This window comes from Amblyraja radiata, chromosome 20 (genome assembly GCF_010909765.2).
Source record: "Amblyraja radiata isolate CabotCenter1 chromosome 20, sAmbRad1.1.pri, whole genome shotgun sequence".
NCBI classification, from domain to species: Eukaryota; Metazoa; Chordata; class Chondrichthyes; order Rajiformes; family Rajidae; genus Amblyraja; species Amblyraja radiata.
Genome location: NC_045975.1, coordinates 25658136 through 25677419, shown reverse-complemented (window position 1 = coordinate 25677419; position 19284 = coordinate 25658136). Strand labels below are relative to the sequence as shown.

The 19284-nt window shown below is 42.0% G+C and overlaps 1 protein-coding gene across 5 annotated transcripts in view; it reads right to left on the bottom strand.

Moving 5' to 3' along the window:
- gtf2h1 (general transcription factor IIH subunit 1) overlaps positions 1–19279 on the bottom strand; it is a 40341-nt gene extending 21062 nt beyond the window's left edge. Inside the window, exons 1-4 of one of the 5 annotated variants that reach the window (XM_033039107.1) lie at positions 19076–19279; positions 15056–15109; positions 9129–9296; positions 1426–1627 (exon numbers count right to left, since the gene is read on the bottom strand). In XM_033039107.1, the coding sequence (XP_032894998.1) occupies positions 1426–1627; positions 9129–9282 (356 nt within the window). In that variant the 5' untranslated portion in view covers positions 9283–9296; positions 15056–15109; positions 19076–19279. Of the gene's footprint in view, positions 1–1425; positions 1628–9128; positions 9297–15055; positions 15110–17482; positions 17536–19001 lie in introns of those variants that run through there. The other 4 variants (XM_033039108.1, XM_033039105.1, XM_033039104.1 and 1 more) reach the window with 4 other exon arrangements.
- Between the last annotated feature and the right edge of the window lie 5 nt (positions 19280–19284).

Here is a 19284-nt window from a genome sequence, read left to right as displayed (position 1 = left end):
AGTTGCCTTCAGTCCCCCGGAAATTGACGGCTTGAAGCATCGTCGACGACACGTAGGCTGCACAGACCTTCGGGTGTTACAAGCGCTGCGGTTGAAAGGCACGGATAATTATGCCTACCTAATAGATCGATCTCTTAGGTAGGCATAATTCTCCGTGCCTTTCATCCGCAGCGCTTGTAACACCCGAAGGTCTGTGCAGCCTACGTGTCGTCGACGATGCTTCAAGCTGCCTACCTAAGAGATCGATCTCTTAGGTAGGCATAATTCTCCCATGCCTTTACTATTTATATTTTATAATCACCATTTTATAATTTTAGTCAGGGAAGACAGTGCCTACCTTGCCTACCCTGACGGCACATGCCTGGTTTCAATGAACACACTGGAAAAGAATGTAATTAAGGAACTCTGGTCTCTCTGTTTAGCGAAGCCTTGAAAAGAGAAATTGAATAAGAGATCATCTGATTTATGTAATTTGGTTACACACTGCTCTAATAACTCAAGTCACCTGTGCCAAATTTCAGTCAGAATTAGTGTCTGAGAAAATTTACCAACTCTCTTAGACTGAGTAACAGTTCCTCTCTAATTTTTAGTTAATTGATTAAAATGACAATCATGAATTATTCAAGGTCAAACTGATGTTTCATGTAACTCACTATTGAAACAGCACTTTGGAATTTGTGCAGCATTTCCATGCTGGTAAAAAATTTCAAAAAAAGCTTTTTGTACTTAAAAGCGGGAGATGCAATACCCAAGATATTTTTCTCATTATCTCTCACAATCCAAGGCCTAAAACTCCTTCTGAACGAAGCATCAATCAGGTTGCATTATTTCCAGTTTAGCATTTGTATTCTGTGCTCACAATGTGGCCTCCTCTACTTTGGAGGAGATAAACACAGAATGCAGAACTTCTCCTTTCAGTACGCATGGGTGACTAAGATAACCAGCTTTTCCTATTTGTATCTGAACTTACCAGTTCTGACATTAGGGCAACCGTCTGTAATGTCAACTCAGCTTTTCTCTTAAAAAATGCTACCTGATGTGTTGAGTATTTTCTGCAATCTCTTACTTCAATTTTTCGTCAACTGCTGTACTCAACATCTCAGTTCCAATGCTTTTTTTAACTATGCTAATTCAATTTCCACTACATGTACTCCTTAAAGAGATCAGTTACAATTAACCAGCATCTATTTTCCTATCAAAAACAATTGCATCAACTGGACAACCTTGGCGCCGTCCTATCACAAACATTCAGTTTACCCATTCCACAAATTAAAACATGCTTGTTTTCACATTTTTTTAGGTATAATGATCATTGGTCCAAAATCTTTAGTATTCCTCTCACTGTCTATAGCAGCGCTGACCTGTTGAAGATCGCCACAATTGTGTGTGTTCATTTTATACTTTAGCTTCTTTCCCTGCTGGTACCTGTTTTTTTCCTCTAGTTCCTTGTTTGCTTTTTTCTTGAACTTAGGCAGCAACTGTTGGAGCAAGTCTTTAGCAGCATCGCGGTCTTTGGCTGGAGCATTAGCGATGTTCTCGTTGGTGAAATGGAAGATTGTAGTGTCACCCGTATGCAAGATTAACTGAAGCTGCACTTTAGCTTTGCCTTCAGGGCTGATCTTCTGACCTGGAATATTATTTTTGTATACAAGAAATTATTACAACAGTTCCATTTATTGATCTAAAGGAGGAACTGCAAATTAAAGAGTGATACATTTCTACACGTTTAAAAAAAATGTTTTTTGATGGTGAAGTGGGGTCCTGACCCAAAATGTCTATGTAGCACAAAAAAACACACAATAGAAAATATCCTTAATACAGCAAGGTACAACATTCATTTTTACATCTTTCTCTATCTCCACTAGTTAAGAAACTATTCCTTGGCCCCCTTCCTTTGCTTTGCCTCACTTGGAGGGAAGGGAAGGGTTTCCATCACAACTAACTCCCTGCGCGCCAGGTATTCATCCCCTTCTTGGGACCTGCATTTTCCAGTTTCTTCATTCATAATGCCTGGCCATCACTGTCTGCTCAACCTCCCCATAGGCTCAGACTACCCTTTGCAATCCCACCATCAAGGAATATTGTCATATTCCCATCAGGGTGCTTCAGTTCCTTAGGTTACACCCACTCTCACTTCTCCATCCCTGCTCTCAGCCTCACCACAGTACCCCTTCCATCATCTAGTGCGTCCGGGTCTGATGTATAAAATTAGACCACATGGATTTAGGATACTATCCTTATAGGATAGATGATTGCTTGATAGTCAGGAAATGGTAGTCTTTGTCAGTTAGAAAACTAAAGCCACTTTCCTCCTCAAAATTCCAAATCAAGATTAGAACCGCAAGCTGGATCAAAGAAAAATATTGGAATGAAAATGGCATTGATTAAACAAGAGTCTGACGTATTTAGTTCAGATTCATGAAAGGTTCATGTCAGCCTAGATAAGTTTAACATAAAGGGAAGAAAACTACCCATACTGATGTAGGGTCTTCACCCGAAACATCAATTTTACTTCGGAGTCACGTGAGTAACTACGTGAAGAACCCGCTCAGTGCGCAGGCGCAGCATTACGCCAGCAGTGCAACAGCGGCGGCAGCTGGAGTCAGGCTCTCCAGCTGCAGTTTAAAAACAGGACCGTTGGTAAGTATACAGAAGTACTGGAGAAATTTCAACGGAAGACGAGAGTTGCCGAGTGTCTTACACAATGAGTACACAGAGAAAAAGACTCTCGAAGAGAACTGCCCACTGCTCTACTCCACCACAGGAGCGTTCAATCTTAGGGGGGCAGCAACAGGCGGCAGGACCGCTCATAGAGCGCTCCGCTATCCCCGAGACCGAGCCAAGCCCAGTCTCGCTAACGCCTGAACGGCGGACAGGGAAAAAATCTACTAGAAAAACAAATCGGCCGGTCATTTCCGATTCGTCGGAGGGGGAAATGTCTCCACCCAAACGGAAGAGAGACAGCCGCCTGAGCTGTATTCAACAGCTCCTGGAGCAGATGCTCCAGCGGGATACGCAGAAAAAGCGTTCTCGCGGAGGAAGGTCAGGCACCTCCTCCACAGTGTCTTGTGCACTGCCCTCTGCTCCCTCATTACTGGAGGCTAGCATTGGTGACCAGGGCTGGGCTGGTCTGAAACAGGGGCTGGCTGGCGGACGAGTTCGGGAGTATGCAAGGGGTGCAGGAACAGGAAGAGCTGCTGGAAGTTGTGGACCGCTATGTAGCAACCCCACGTGCAGGAAGACCGCTGGAACCAAAGATGGCGGCCAGCATCAATCACCTCCCAAACAAACCCTTACAGGACAAGGTGCTCGCTGAGGCTCTAGAACTCTATAACGCACCAGACAACTGTGAGGCCCTCAAAGTGAAGAGTGTGAACAGCCAGATCTGGGGGCACGTGGGGTCACATATTCGAAGCCAAGAATTAAAGCTACAGCAGATCCTAAAGCTCCTGACGTCGGCCATCACAGCCCATGCTCGTTCCGTGGAAAACACGGAGATGGATCCCTGCCAGCAGGATGTGCTGGCACTCATGTGTAATACACAATTTGAGATCAATAATCTCCGACGGGATATCATAAGACTTGCCCTCAATCCCAAATTCGCGGGGTTGTGCAAAGCTCCAGCTGCAGAAACGGACACTCTGCTTTTTGGGAAAGACCTCAACAAGAAACTGAGGGACATAGAGGAGGCAGCAAAAACTTTCGGCCTCATGAGGGCAGGCCCTGGAACGAGCAAACCAAGGCCAACAATACCAAAGCGGCAGCACCCCATGGCATCCACCAGTCGACGTCCTCAATATGGGACTGGTGAAAGCTTAGGGACCGCATATTACTACCCCCAAAGGTCTTTTTTAGATCAGGGCCCAGAGCGGACCCCATGGAAAATGCGCCAGCCCCCAACATCGCCAGCACGTCAGGCAACCAAAGCCTACAAGAGGAAACAAAGGAGACGCCAATAACCATGGAGGTAGGTGGGTCTGGTTCCTGCCAGCATATAGAGAAAAAGGGTGTTTTGCTAATAGGGGGGCAATTACACTTGTTTAAGGAAGCATGGGGTACTGTCACGACTGACAAGTATATACTCAACAGCATTAGTGAGTATGCTGTTGAGTATATACTTGATATAGTGATATAGTGGAAATGTGTCAGCCTCGATAACAATCAGTACGGGAGCACCTCAAGGCTGTGTGCTCAGCCCCCTGCTGTACTCACTCTATACCCATGACTGCGTAGCGAACCACAGTGCGAACTCCATCATCAAGTTCGCTGACGACACCACTATTGTGGGGCGTATCACTGATGGGGATGAGTCAGAGTACAGAAGAGAGATCGAGCAACTGTCCATATGGTGCCAGCGCAATAACCTGGCCCTCAACACCAGCAAAACCAAGGAACTGATTGTGGACTTTGGAAGGAGTAGGAGGGGGACCCACAGCCCCATTTATATCAACGGGTCGATGGTTGAAAGGGTCAAGAACTTCAAATTCCTGGGCGTGCACATCTCTGAAGATCTTTCCTGGTCCGAGAACACTAACGCAATTATCAAAAAAGCTCATCAGCGCCTCTACTTCCTGAGAAGATTACGGAGAGTCGGATTGTCAAGGAAGACTCTCTCTAACTTCTACAGGTGCACAGTCGAGAGCATGCTGACCGGTTGCATCGTGGCTTGGTTCGGCAATTTGAGCGCCCTGGAGAGGAAAAGACTACAAAAAGTAGTAAACACTGCCCAGTCCATCATCGGCTCTGACCTTCCTTCCATCGAGGGGATTTATCGCAGTCGCTGCCTCAAAAAGGCTGGCAGTATCATCAAAGACCCACGCCATCCTGGCCACACACTCATCTCCCTGCTACCTTCAGGTAGAAGGTACAGGAGCCTGAAGACTGCAACAACCAGGTTCAGGAATAGCTACTTCCCCTCAGCCATCAGGCTATTAAACCTGGCTCGGACAAAACTCTGATTATTAGCAACCACTTTCTGTTATTTGCACTACCAGTTTATTTATTCATGTGTGTATATATTTATATCATGGTATATGGACACATTTATCTGTTTTGTAGTAAATGCCTACTATTTTCTGTGTGCTTAAGCAAAGCAAGAATTTCATTGTCCTATACAGGGACACATGACAATAAACTCACTTGAACTCACTTGAACTTAGTGGATACCAAATTCAATTTATATCAGAAAAAACGGCACCAGTTCAACATTGGCCCCAAAGGGTATTTTCTCCCTCCAACAAAGAGAAACGTGAGGGACAGGCTGAACTGGTAAGGCTTATCGCAAAGGGGGTCATCGAAAAGACCAAACATGAACCTTTGGAATTTGTATCAAATATATTCACTAAAACTAAAAAAGATGGTGGATGTCGCATCATCATTGACTTAACAACACTAAATAAATTTGTTAAGTATATACATTTCAAAATGGAAACATTTGTTACTGCCAAACAACTGATTTCCAAAGGATACTTTATGGCAAGCATTGATCTCAAAGATGCTTACTATTTAATACCCATACACAAGGATCATTGCAGATACCTAAAATGTATCTGGTTGGGGCAGCTGTGGCAGTACAAAGCATTGCCCAATGTGCTAACTTCAGCCCCAAGATTATTCACAAAAATATTGAAAGTAGCCATGGCAATACTAAGGAAACAAAAACATATTGTCATGGCATATCTGGATGATATTCTGATAGTAGGGAAAACGAAGGAATTAGCTGTGGCAGCAGTATCAGCTACAAAACAGCTCCTCGAAACTCTGGGGTTCGTCCTACATCCAGATAAATCTAAGTTGAAGCCATCCACTATCATGGACTACTTGGGCTTCACAATTAACAGTCCATATGACTGTTACCTTGCCAAAGGCAAAAATGATTGAATTAGCACAATCATGCAACAATTTAATCGTCAACAAACGACCAACTATTCGCAAAGTAGCTAGAGTGATTGGGAAAATGGTAGCAGCATTTCCGGCTACACAATTCGGACCTTTGCACTGTCAAAATTTACAAAGAGCAAAGGTACAGGCACTAAAACGACATTCAGGTCATTACGATCGAGTCATGAAATTACCCACTGAAGCAATATCACAGCTACAGTGGTGGGCAGAAAATGTTTGGCATAGTTTCAGCTCTATCATCATCACTAACCCTACTTTAGTTATTCAAACAGGTGCCAGTGCTCAAGGCTGGGGAGCAACTAACTCCATATCCAGCACAGGTGGTAGATGGACTAACCCAGAGTCAGCATTACTACTCACACTGGGCATCAACTATCTAGAGATGTTGGGGGCCTTTTATGGTTTAAAAGCATATGTATTTAATATGCAGCACTTGCATGTTCGGTTACAAATTGACAATACTACGGTGGTGGCTTATATTAACCATATGGGCGGCATAAAATCATTATCATGCGACAAATTGGTCAACGTGATTTGGCAATGGTGTGTCGAAAGACATATTTGGCTATCAGCTACTTATTTACCAGGTAAGCTAAACATAGTGGCAGACACCAGGTCACGCAAATTCAATGATAACATCGAATGGATGTTAAACCCTAAAGTATTTGCTAAAGTTATTAAGCAATATGGAACGCCAGATATCGATTTATTTGCATCAAGACTAAATCACCAGTTACCTATGTATGTCGCTTGGGAACCAGACCCAGAGGCAGCAGTGGTAGATGCCTTCACGCTGGATTGGGGAAATTTCTTCTTCTATGCTTTCCCTCCCTTCGGCCTCATCAGTCGGGTACTTCGCAAAATACAGATGGACTCTGCTTCTGGAATTTTGATGGTGCCCGACTGGCCTACACAGCCATGGTTCCCAGTTCTACATGACATGGTGGTTGAATCACCTATGGTCTTCCCCAGTGACCCAGGATTATTAACTAACCCAGTATCAGGCATAAGCCACCCATGCCATGAAAAAATTAAACTCCTGGGTTGCAGGTTTTAAATAGACCTTACCTGGGACTGGGATTGTCCGAACGAACCATCACCACCATGTCGGCATCCCTGCGAGCATCCACCAGGAGGCAGTATTTAACCACCATAAGAAAATGGGAGAAGTACTGCCAGGAAACAGGGACAACATATGAAACTACCACAGCCACCAACGTACTGGAGTTCCTGGCCCATCTACACCATGATGAGGGGATCAGTTACAGTGCCATCAACACAGCACGAAGTGCCCTTTCTGCTTATCTAAAACCAGCAGGACAACAGGCAATGGGATCCCATCCACTGGTGGCAAGACTCATGAAGGGCATTTATAATACCAAGCCCCCTAAACCCAGGTATACCCACATTTGGGATATCAGTGTGGTACTGACATACCTCAGGGCATGGCCACCAGCCAGATCCCTCAGCCTGGAGCAATCTACATTAAAAACGCTCATGTTGATGGCACTCGTATCCGCTTAGAGGGTCCAGTCACTACACAAGTTACGATTGGACAACATGGTGGTCACCCCGGACCAGATCACGTTCATCATTCAGGGTCTGGTGAAACAAAGCAGGCCAGGAACAGCTAATCCACTGGTGGCATTCCGGGCCTACCCACCAGAGCCACGGTTGTGTGTCGTGACCCATCTACAACAATACATAGACACAACCCACGATATTAGAGGGAGTGAAAAAGCCTTATGGGTCAGCCACAAAAAACCTCATGGCCAGGTAACGAGCCAAACCATCTCACGATGGCTCAAACAGGTACTGAAGGCTGCCGGAATAGACACTAATACGTTTAAATCTCATTCCACTAGGGCAGCATCTACATCAGCGGCCGAGAGAATGGACGTACCGATTGACCATATCCTCAATACAGCAGGATGGTCGAGGGAAACGACATTCAGAACTTTTTATAATAAGCTGTTGATGAAGCCTGACTTATTTGCAGACAGGATATTACAAGCTGCAAATGTTTAATTTAAGCCCGGGGGAGCCAATTAAATTTTTTTTGTTATTGTTAATAAATACCTTTTGTTTCTTGGAAACAGATTCATTGGTTGATTACGATAACACTTCCTCCCTCAAGAACTTCGGCAGTGAGTGAGATAAACTGCTACACGGTTTGAAATCACAGAGCTTTGAAATCTTCACGTAGTCACTCACGTGACTCCGAAGTAAAATAGTAAGATTAAACGAGAACTTACCAGTTTGAAGTTTGATCTGTATTTTATGAGGAGTTACGATGAGGGATAACGTGCCCTCCGCTCCCACCCTCTTTATATGGATCAAACTAATAAACTGATGTCTCCTTGTCTTTACTATGTTACTTCAAATAACTGTGTCTATCTGTGATTCCACACCGCTGCTTGGAAGTATGCCGCGCCTGCGCACTGAGCGGGTTCTTCACGTTATCCCTCATCGTAACTCCTCATAAAATACAGATCAAACTTCAAACTGGTAAGTTCTCGTTTAATCTTACTATTATCTCTCCCTCCGCAGATGCTGCCTGACCCGCTGAGTTACTGTAGCATTATTTTGTTTTGCTCCAGATTCCAGCACCTGCAGTTTCTTGTGTTCACTTTCCTAATTTATTTTCAATAAGCATATCTTCCTATAATCTTTTTAAAATTTTTTTATTTAAAGATTCCATACATCCAAGCCCGAAAGCCTGTTTTAGTACAAATTATAATAGAATTGGGACCAGTTTGACACCATGTCCCAATGCTTTAGGCTGACCCTTGTAACCACGTTTGGACCCAGGCCGGGCCGCTGAGGAGGATTTTCACCGTCGGGGTTCGGCGTCGGCGTTCTATCAGCCCGGCGAGAGGGCCTGAGCATCGGGCCGCCCGGGTGGCGACTGCGGGTGCTCGGAAGGCCCCGACCACGGGTGAACATCTGGGAAGATCGGAGGGGAGGCTTCCTCACCTTGGTGCCATTGTGTTATGTTGTGTCGTGGACTTTGTGTTTGTGCTTTTTTTTTAAATTCTATTTTATTTTTTTAATGTTTTATTATTTATTTATTATTTATTTATTTTTATGATACTGACTGTAAAGGAAAATTCATTTCGTTGTCTCTAATTGAGACAATGACAATAAATTTGAATACAATACAATACGATACAAAACTCTTAAATAATAGTGTCAATCAGACCAATCACTCATATCAAAGTACTTACAGCGGATGTCTGCATACATGTGACTAATGACAAACCGATCCTTCCCTTCTGGTGTCCAGGCCACTCGCTCTGCCATCAAGTACAGGGCCCCATCCTGTTTTTTGTGCCGTACTTTTTTCACAATCAGCAGAACCTCTTCTGATGAAGTGGCCATGATGGGAGTGAGTTCTGCAAAGTAAACACAAAGGCACCACCTCTTCATATGAAATCATGAAAGAACCTAGTCTTTAAACTTTTCATCTATCTTTATCTCCTCATCTCACACTTTTTGTCTTTTCTAGCATCAGTCAAAAACTTCCCTCACCTGCATTCACCTATCATTTTCCAAGTTTTGTTCCAGCTTTCCCTACCCCACTACAATCAGCCCGAAGGATCCTGTCCTGAAACATCACCCATTCATATTCTCCAGAGATGCTGCCTGACCTGATGAGTTACTCCAGTACTGTGTGTCTTTAACTCCATGTTTTGCATACAACTTTGTTTAATTCACAGATCTCTGCCCTGTGTCTTCGGCAAGACAGATTTCCAGTTCCGAGCCAACTACAACCGAATTAGGGCCGGTGATTCACAATTTTTCAACAATCAAAAGCACATAAGGAGGTCCACTAATGAGCAACATGTTATAACCATACATAACTAGACACTGATCTGTTGAGTCGATTTAATAAAGCAAAAATTGCATGATTGGCCAAAGCAAGATTTTATTAACAATGTTAAAATGTCTACAGTTTTAGCAATTAAAACAGTTTATTTTGCAAGTACACCACAATCATTTCTGATATGATGCAATGCAAGAAGAGTTATGCCCCTGTCCCACTTAGGAAACCTGAACGGAAACCTCTGGAGACTTTGTGCCCCACCCAAGGTTTCCGTGCGGTTCCCGGAGGTTTTTGTCAGTCTCCCTACCTGCTTCCACTACCTGCAACCTCTGGCAACCACCTGCAACCTACAGGAACCGCACGGAAACCTTGGGTGGGGCGCAAAGTCTCCAGAGTTTTCCGTTCAGGTTGCCTAAGTGGGACAGGGGCATTAGGGAATACCTGACATTTGTATGCATGTCGCCAGACATCAAAAGTCAGAAAGAACCAGTCACAGCTTCAACATACTTTTTAATCCAATTGCATAATTTGGATTTATTGAGAATCAGTATAGAGAAGGCATGCCGGCAATAACACAACTAAATATCATGGTTCACTGCCATTGTTTTGTAAACTGTTCCTGATCAAAGCAAGCATAAGAATTGAACAGATTTGCATCATATAATTTCCTGCAAAGAAAAATCAGGATATTGTAGGTCAATTAATTTAAGGTGACCATTAGATTTGCTGAAGATAAGTCCATGAATATCTTTAGATTTGTTTACAATTCTATGAAAGTCTGGGGAAAAGTTGCTTCCAAATGCATATTTGGGGGTTTCCTCTCAGCTTACAATTTCAATTTATCTTTTTTTTTTAATTTTTATTTTATTAGAAGTAAGTACAATCATATGGCACCAAAGTGCCTAATATATATTTTCATAATACATTTTATGTACAGCTTCTTTTTTGTTGTTGTTGTTATATTAAAGAAAGATTAGAATAAGATAAAGAAGTTAGATAGTAAAGGATAGAAAGACATGAGATATATAGTGTGTGAAGAAAAAGAAAAAAAGACGAATGAGTGAAGAAAGTTGAGAAAAAGAAAATAGAAAAAAGAGAATAAAACATTAAAAAAATAAAAAAATTAAAATAAAAAAATTAAAAAGTAAGGAGACCATTGTTTATAATCTTGACCAACCCTCGTCCAGTCCTGAAACAGTTATTTTTTACAATTGTGTTGCACCATATGATTCCAAAAAGACGACAAATGGAGACCAACTTGTTATGAATTGGTCTGATTTATCCATTAGGAGGAATCGCATTTCCTCAAGATGTGCGGTGTCCAACATACTTGCAATCCACATTTTAAGCGATGGTATTGATGTATTTTCCCAAAATTTAAGTATTAATTTTTTTGCTATTATTAAACCATAGTTAAAAAATAAATTTTGAGATGTGTTCAATTTATTCCCATCTTCCATTACGCCAAATATAATCATTTCAGTATTAGGTTCCATTCTTATCTTGAATAATTTTGTAAATATTTCGAAAATATCACTCCAAAATCTATAAAGTTTTATGCAGGAAACTAAGGAGTGTGTTATAGTTGCATTTTGGGATAGACATTTATCACAAATGGCGGATATATTTGGATAAAATTTGTTCAATCTTGTTTTTGAATAATATAATCTATGTAAAATTTTAAATTGAATTAGATTATGTCTTACATTAATTTATCTTCTTAATAAAAATAAATAAATAAATAAGATAAAAAGAATAATCGCAATTTGCCTTGCTTCACAAGGACCACATTCACACTATTATTGATATATTACAGAGTATCAGCATCAATTGAATGTGGATCAAGTGTAACCTATTGCAAGTTTGTTGCTGATACAATGCTAGGAGACAATGTAGGCTTAAAGGATGACACTGATAGGCTAATTTACAGATATAGAAACATAGAAAATAGGTGTAGGAGTAGGCCATTCGGCCCTTCGAGCCTGCACTGCCATTCAATATGATCATGGCTGATCATCCAACTCAGTATACTGTACCTGCCCTCTCTCCATACCCCCTGATCCCTTTAGCCACAAGGGCCACATCTAACTCCCTCTTAAATATAGCCAATGAACTGGCCTCAACTACCTTCTGTGGCAGGGAGTTCCAGAGATTCACCACTCTCTGTGTGAAAAATGTTTTTCTCATCTCGGTCATAAAGGATTTCCCCTTTATCCTTAAACTGTGACCCCTTGTCCTGGACTTCCCCAACATCGGATAGCATGATAGCATCACTTTCCTGCATTAACCCAATATTCCTCAATTTCCTTAAAATCTAAATATTGAACTTTGTCTTGAACATCTGCAAACCCCTAGAGTAGTGACCCTGATAACATTTTCATTCTGAGTGGGAAAAAAAAATCTTCTCAGCTCTCTCCAAAATTATAATAATCCTGGGCTTTAGACATCCCTGCTAGAGGAATCAGCAACATATCTCTCCTGGAAAGGCCCATAAGAAAGTATGTATTCATGGTCAGTCTATTTAACCACTCCACAATTCCTGTGATTACTGGATTGTCTAATCTCAATGCTTTGCTGTGCAGTCCTGCTATTGCAAGTATATCCAATACACTCTGTGCCTTCCTTTGTTGGAGTCACCAGGTCTGTACAAAACACTCCAGGGTTCACTCGAGCAAGATATTTCCGCTCTACTGAAATAGGACAAGGACAAAGGTCAATATATTCCATGCCTTCAAAACTATTTAATGAAGCAGAAGGTGAACTTTTACGATCTGTTTACTAGGAAACCACGGTCCACTAACCACCAACACCATTCAATCTTCTATCATTTAAAAAAGCTCAATAATGGATGGTGATAGCAACCTCATCCAGAGGTTCATTCTGCACCATTACTATTACATGAACCATCGTTTATTTGTTAGCTGAAGAAAAGTAGGTGGTGATCAGAAAGAGTTTTGTGTCCGTGCTGGCTTGATGCCATGAAACATCATGGAGTCTTAATATCAATATTGAGCATTTACAGAGCTAGCTGTGTATACTACCATTGTGCCGGCACATGCAGTCATTGTGATCGAATAGTCTGCCATGATAGTCAGGCAGTAGCTTGACTACTCTTTGGAACAACTTTGATACCAGTTTAGATCCCAATTAAGATACCAGTGTATCTTATTCACTTATTCGCAAGGATTCATAAGGCTGAGACCAATTTCGCAGCGTCAGAACACATTGCCTCGGTCAATGTCGGGTGGTCAGTCTGGTTTTATTCTATCTCTATTTCAACAACTGAGTAGTGTGTTAGACTTTTTTTAAGGTGCACTTAAAAGTGTTGTTGATGCCTGAAGTCAATTATAGGCCAGTGCAAGTAATGGTGTTTCCTCCCTGGAAGGGGACTAGTGAACCAATTACTTTTTTAGTGTCATTGCGGTCGTTATTACCAATGGCAATTTATTTTTAAACTAGATTATTAAAGGATTTAAATTACCCAGCTGTATGCGATTTGAACTTTGATCTCGGGGATGTTGTGTTATTAGGTTTGTAGAGTTAATATACCTTTTCCAAATAACTCTTTCATTTTTCTCATATGTTTGTTGGGCATGCATATTTGTGAAGGTATGTTCTAGGTCGAGCGCACATTGATGCAATCATAAAAAACGCCTTTATGTAGAAGATTGAGGAGATTTGGCATGTCGACGAACACTCTCTTGAACTTCTGCAGGTGTATGGTAGAGCATATGATAGGCTGCTTCATGACCTGATTCAGCAACTCAAACACCCAGTAATGAAGGAGATTACAAAATGTGGTAGAGATTGACCAGTCCATCATGGATACTGACCTTTCCCCTGACTCTCAGTCTGAAGAAGGGTCTCGATCCATTCCTTTTCTCCAGAGATGCTGTGTGACCCGCTGAGTTACTTCAGCTTTTTGTGTCTATCTTCGGTTTAAACCAGCATCTGCAGTTCCTTCTGCACTTCCTGCCATCAAAGGTATCTATAGAAGACACTGCCACAAACAGGCAGCCAGCATCATCAAGGACCCACACCACCCTGACCATGCTCTCATTTCACTCCTGCCATCCAGAAGAAGGTTTAGGAGTCTGAAAAACGTGACTTTCAGGTTTCGGAATAGCTTCTTCCCAACAGCCAACAGGCTATTAAAACAATGAACACCAACTACGAACTGTCTTGGTTGCACTAGGGACTTCGAGCTTTGCAATAATATTGTTTTTTGTTAATTTATTCTTTTTTTTGTTTATTATGTTTTCTATGAGTACTGCATTGACAGACTCGTTATACTGCTGCATGAAAATTTTCATTGTTCCATTTCAATACATATGAAAATTAAACACTGTTGACTTGTTTTAAAGAGTCTCGGGAGGAAATGTGGTGCACTTTTAAATCGTGAATGAGCCCAAATTAAAACTGTTGAATTAGTATAAATGCTGAAGCAACAGATTGACAGCTATTAAGTAAAAAATAGATTTTCCTAAGATCAGTGATCCTCTTTCATATAGCATGCAATGTATTCACTCTAACTAACTTTCCTCTACTGTGGTCATTATTCAAGTTTGCTTGTCAATCATCATAGATGCAAACATATTCTTCCACGTTGCTGCATCAAGACTAAGACAAACTGCATGCTCTCCTTCATTGATTATTCTCGAGATTTCAAAACAGCAAAACTTCTTTGCTCCTCATTATTTCCAGCTACTGGTTTATGCAACCAAGGGTTGAAATTATCTAAACACCACATCCTGTTTAAACATACTTTCTCTCTGTGACTTTGCTGATTTCCCGCTTCTGACTCCGAAGGCACAGGTGTACTCACAGTAGAGAGAGCACAGCCAGTGAAGCATATTGAATTAGCGAAGCGAGGTGCAGCAAAGGAGATAATACAATTGGCCCCAGTACACTCCCAACCCTGACACTAAAAGATCATAGTAAACATAAGATTGTCTCCCAGGTTCTATATCTGGATATTGATATACAAAACAGTGGCGCAGCTGGTAGAGCTGCTGCCTCACAGTGCCAAATTCAATCCTGCCCTTAGTTGCTGTCTGTGCAGAGTTTGCAGGGTCTCCCTGTGACTGCGTGCGTTTCCTCCGGGTGCTCTAGTTTCCTCTCACATACCAAAGATGTGCGGGTTTGTAGGTTAATTGGCCTCTGTTAATTGCCCCCTAGTGTGTATGGAGTGGGAAAGTAGGATGACATTGAACTAGTGTGAACGGGTGATCAATGGTCTGCGTGGACGAAGTGGGTCGAAGGGCTTATTTCCATGCTGTACCTATAAATTAAACAGTTAACAATGAATTATGCAAATAATGTACTTACCAACCAACCTTTAACTTTCAGCATGAGCAATGATGATAGACACAAAGGTGGGAACTGGGAGGAGGGAAAAACATTCTTGTTAAGTGGAAAAGGTTTTAAACACTTCTACTCCATGCTCAACTCAGATAAAGTCACGTACAAAAATATTTTCAATGAAATCCAACGATAATCCGCACCCTGGGCCAGGATGAAGAGAACAATCCCACCCTCAGCAAGTAAAGAGGCATGGCCATGAATATTAGATGATAGGTTTTAGCTAATGGCATAATATCCCTTATATGGAATAGTGTGTGATAATGCTCCTTGAAACAGGTTGGAACATTTTCTGTATAATTAAAGATCTATGTTTTAGCTTTGCCACCTATGATAGATGTGTAGCTATCTCTAGTTCTTCAATCCAATAGTCCACAACTCCAGGTTCACAAATTTCATCCCGGCAATATAACAGCTTCATTGTGTCAGATTACCGACAATGTTATTACAACAATTATTTCTATGAGAGCCTTTTCACATGCTTCACCCGCAGAGAAATGAGCAAGGAAATAAATAGATCAACAGGGAGCAATCTTCAAAACAAAACACAATATGCTGGAGTAACCCAGCGGGTTAGGCAGGAGGTCTGGAGGACATGAATAGATGCCCTTATGGGCAGAGACTCTTCTTCAGATTTTGGTCCTGACCTGAAATGTTGCCAATCCCAGTTATTCCAGCATTTTGTTTTACGCAAGATTCCAGCATCCAGAAATGGGTGAGAGTCCAGGTGGGGCACAGGGAAGCGACTATAGTTGAAATGAGGACAAAAAGGTGTCAGATAAGGAAGAGGAGGAGTGAAATGTAAAGCAGGCGGGAGGGATTTGGGTGGAAGGGAACAGGGGTGAGATGAAAAGAGGGGGATAAGAGGTAAATGGGAGACTCCAAATAAGGAGGGATGGGAGATGAGCAAAAGGAAGGGAAAAGAACAGGGTGTATCGGAGAAAGGTAGAGACACCAGGGTGGGGAGAGAAATGAGATGGGAGAATGCGAGCGGGGTTAAAATTGATAAATTCAATGTTCATGCCATTGGGTTGTAGACTGCCCAGGCGGAATAAAATGTGCTGCTCTTCAGGTCTGTATGTGGCCTTCATTGGGGGTGGAGATGGTCAAAGACAAAGGTAAGAATGCGAATGAGAAAAGTTAAAATGGTTAGCAACAGGGACCTCCAACAGACCTGAAGGTCAGAGTACAAGTGTTCATCAAAACAGTCACCTAATCTACACTTGGTTTTGTTGATGAAGAGGAGGCCGCATTGGGCGCATAAAACACAATAGATGCAAGTGAACTTCTGTCTCACCTGTAACGGCTATTGGTCCCCAAACAGAAATGAGAGAGGAGATGTAGGGACAAGGTGAATTCAGAGACAATGATTTCTCTAACTTAAGTGTCCAGAATCAGGGGGTTGAACTTTACAAGGGACTGCCCTCTCAGGAAAGACACGAAGAATCTTCATAAGGTCAATGAATCTTTAGAATTTACTACTGAAATAGGCAGTGAAGGGAGAGATTGAAAGATTAAGTGTATCAAGAGAAATAAGGTTAAGGCAAAGTTAGTGTAAGAACTGGTTGTATGGAAACTGTCAGTGTCACTTTATTAAATAGTGGAGCAGAAATGACAGGCCAAATTGCCTATTAGTGCCTCCATTTCTTATGATGATGTTACTTTGAGCGTTCTTGCTAATGCACTGGATATCATTTTCATACTGTCAACAGTCGGTTTGCCAAAAGCCATTCAGTAGAAAAGCGCCATCGACTCATCCTGGTTACTTTACAGACTCCAATCCATTCTCTCTTAATTACAGTTGCATTCATGCTGGTTCAAGTGGTCAAGAGCAGAACAATGCCATACCAGGCTGAGATTCATACAGGCTAAATGCTTTCTATACTTTTCTTTTTACACAAAAGTAATTCCAATTCATGGTCCGTTTTCTTTAGCTGCAGCTTCACCACCACAGTTGTCAGGGACCTCAACCACAGCTGCTCTGTCTCCTGCACGGATAGCTGATGTTTCAGGTCGGGACCCTTCTTCAAACTTTGTCTGTCTAAAGAAGAATCCCGACCCGAAACGTCATCTATCCACAATCTCCAGAGATGCTGCCTGACCCACTGAATTACTCCAGTGTCTTTTTGTGTAAACCAGCAGTCTGAAGGGTCTCGACCCGAATCGTCACCCATTCCTTCTCTTCAATGATGCTGCTTGTCCCGCTGAGTTACTCCAACATTTTGTGTCCATATTTGGCAGTTAGTTGTTTCTACATCCTATCTCCTGCAATCTTGGTCTCCCTTTTTCCACACCAACCTCAAACAAGGATTGTGGCCACCTGCTACCACAGCAGCATTCAATTGACACCTTCAAAATCATGCCACCAGAGCTTTTTCTTCATTTGTTACTTACAAAGAACATCACAGGTACTGCTGACATTTATTGTCCGTCTTATTGGCTGAAGATGCATTTATGAATCAACCACATTGCTGGGTCTGGTATCAAAGGACTGAATAGACAAGAATAGTAGATTATTCCAAAAAGGCAATCTTTCCTTTTTCTCACCTTTCAGGTTCTGAAGGATTACCTACTTCCCTTCCCCCAACCTCTCGTACTCTCCATTTCACTCTTCCATGTTCACAACGTACAACTGCAAGAAAAGCTTCAACTTGTGCTATGTCTTCTCCGTTCCCAACGCTGATAGCTCTAAACATTTAATTAACTTCAAAAGATTCAGTCACCAAGCTCCTCCAATTAATATTTCAATTTCTGTTCAGATAGCAAGCGTAAATGAAAACATAGATCGGTCTAGGAACCACCACTGCCAATTCACAAATATGACCAAGGTTTCAGCTGCATGTCGCTTGAATCTTCCCTCTCACTCCTTTTCCCACTCTCACCTTGTACTCATCATGTTCTAATGAAACTTATGAAGCAAAGCGCCTAACCACTGTGCACATCATTACCTCTGGAATCAACATCTTTTAATAATTTCAAATAATCAACATTGCTCTTTTCCTCTTTGTATTGTCATACAATTATTCTACTTCTCCCTTTTACAATAATTTCCAAATCAAATTTACCGATTAATCCCCATTTCACTTTGTATTGTCATATCCCTTTTGTCATTTACTTCTGCTTTTATTTCCTATCACAGGATTCCATGATCTCCTTGCCTTACTTACTGCACCTTAAAAATGGCTTTATCTTCTTTTACCTTTCCACTGATACTAGCTGCTTTTTCTTCTGCCAACTGCATTTTCTATTTCAGATTTCCAGCATTTGTAATATCGTGTTTTTCTGTTAATTCTGCACTGTTGTCATTGGAATTTCAGTGATGTGCAGTGTTCCTGCCGTTTGAATATTGGCACACCTATACATTTTCACGGTGAACAAGCCAACAAATGCTTGATGTTTATATTCTGAAAACATCCCGCAAAGTGTTAGATCGACAGCCTGTTATGAGACATTACTAGTTACATTCTATCGCAAGAGTACAGGCATTATTTTATATGCACGCAATGTTTGGGATCTATATTAGACAAACAGTGAAATCGAAAGCAGATGATATAATAACAGAAAATGTTGGGAGCACTCGTTAATTCAGGCAGTATCGCTGGAAAGGAAAAGGGTAACGTTTCAAATCGAAGAACAGTTCAAACGAATGGTCTTCGCCCCGAGACGTTAACTCCGTTTCTCTTTCATACATGCTGCCTGGTGCTTCCAACAATTTCTGCTTATATATTTTACTGCACACGATCCGGGTGTCGACACTATTAGATGTAGACACCATCTTGGATATATTGGCACGGTTATTGCACACGCATATATATATATATAAATATATATATATAATGTGTCCCACGTACACGCAGTGGGTGCATCTTCTACCCTGACAAACTGGTGTGTGTAGTGTACAGCGAGCACTCACCGGCACATTGCTGCAAGCCCACTCTGCACAAGATCAATCCTGCCCAGCTTGCCCCAGGTCTCGTCCTTGCTTACCTCCTAACGCTTGTTCCTTTCAGGCTCTGGTTCCAAACTCGACTACAACTTATCTGACACCCACCATCAACATCACCTTTGCGTCTCTCCGGACCCCCACCCCCCGGAACTATGCACCCACACAATTGGGCCGCGCACAAAGGTTCCTAGCGGCGGCTACCGCCGCCTCAGGACACGTGACCGGCGGTGAAGCATGCGCGACAGGACCC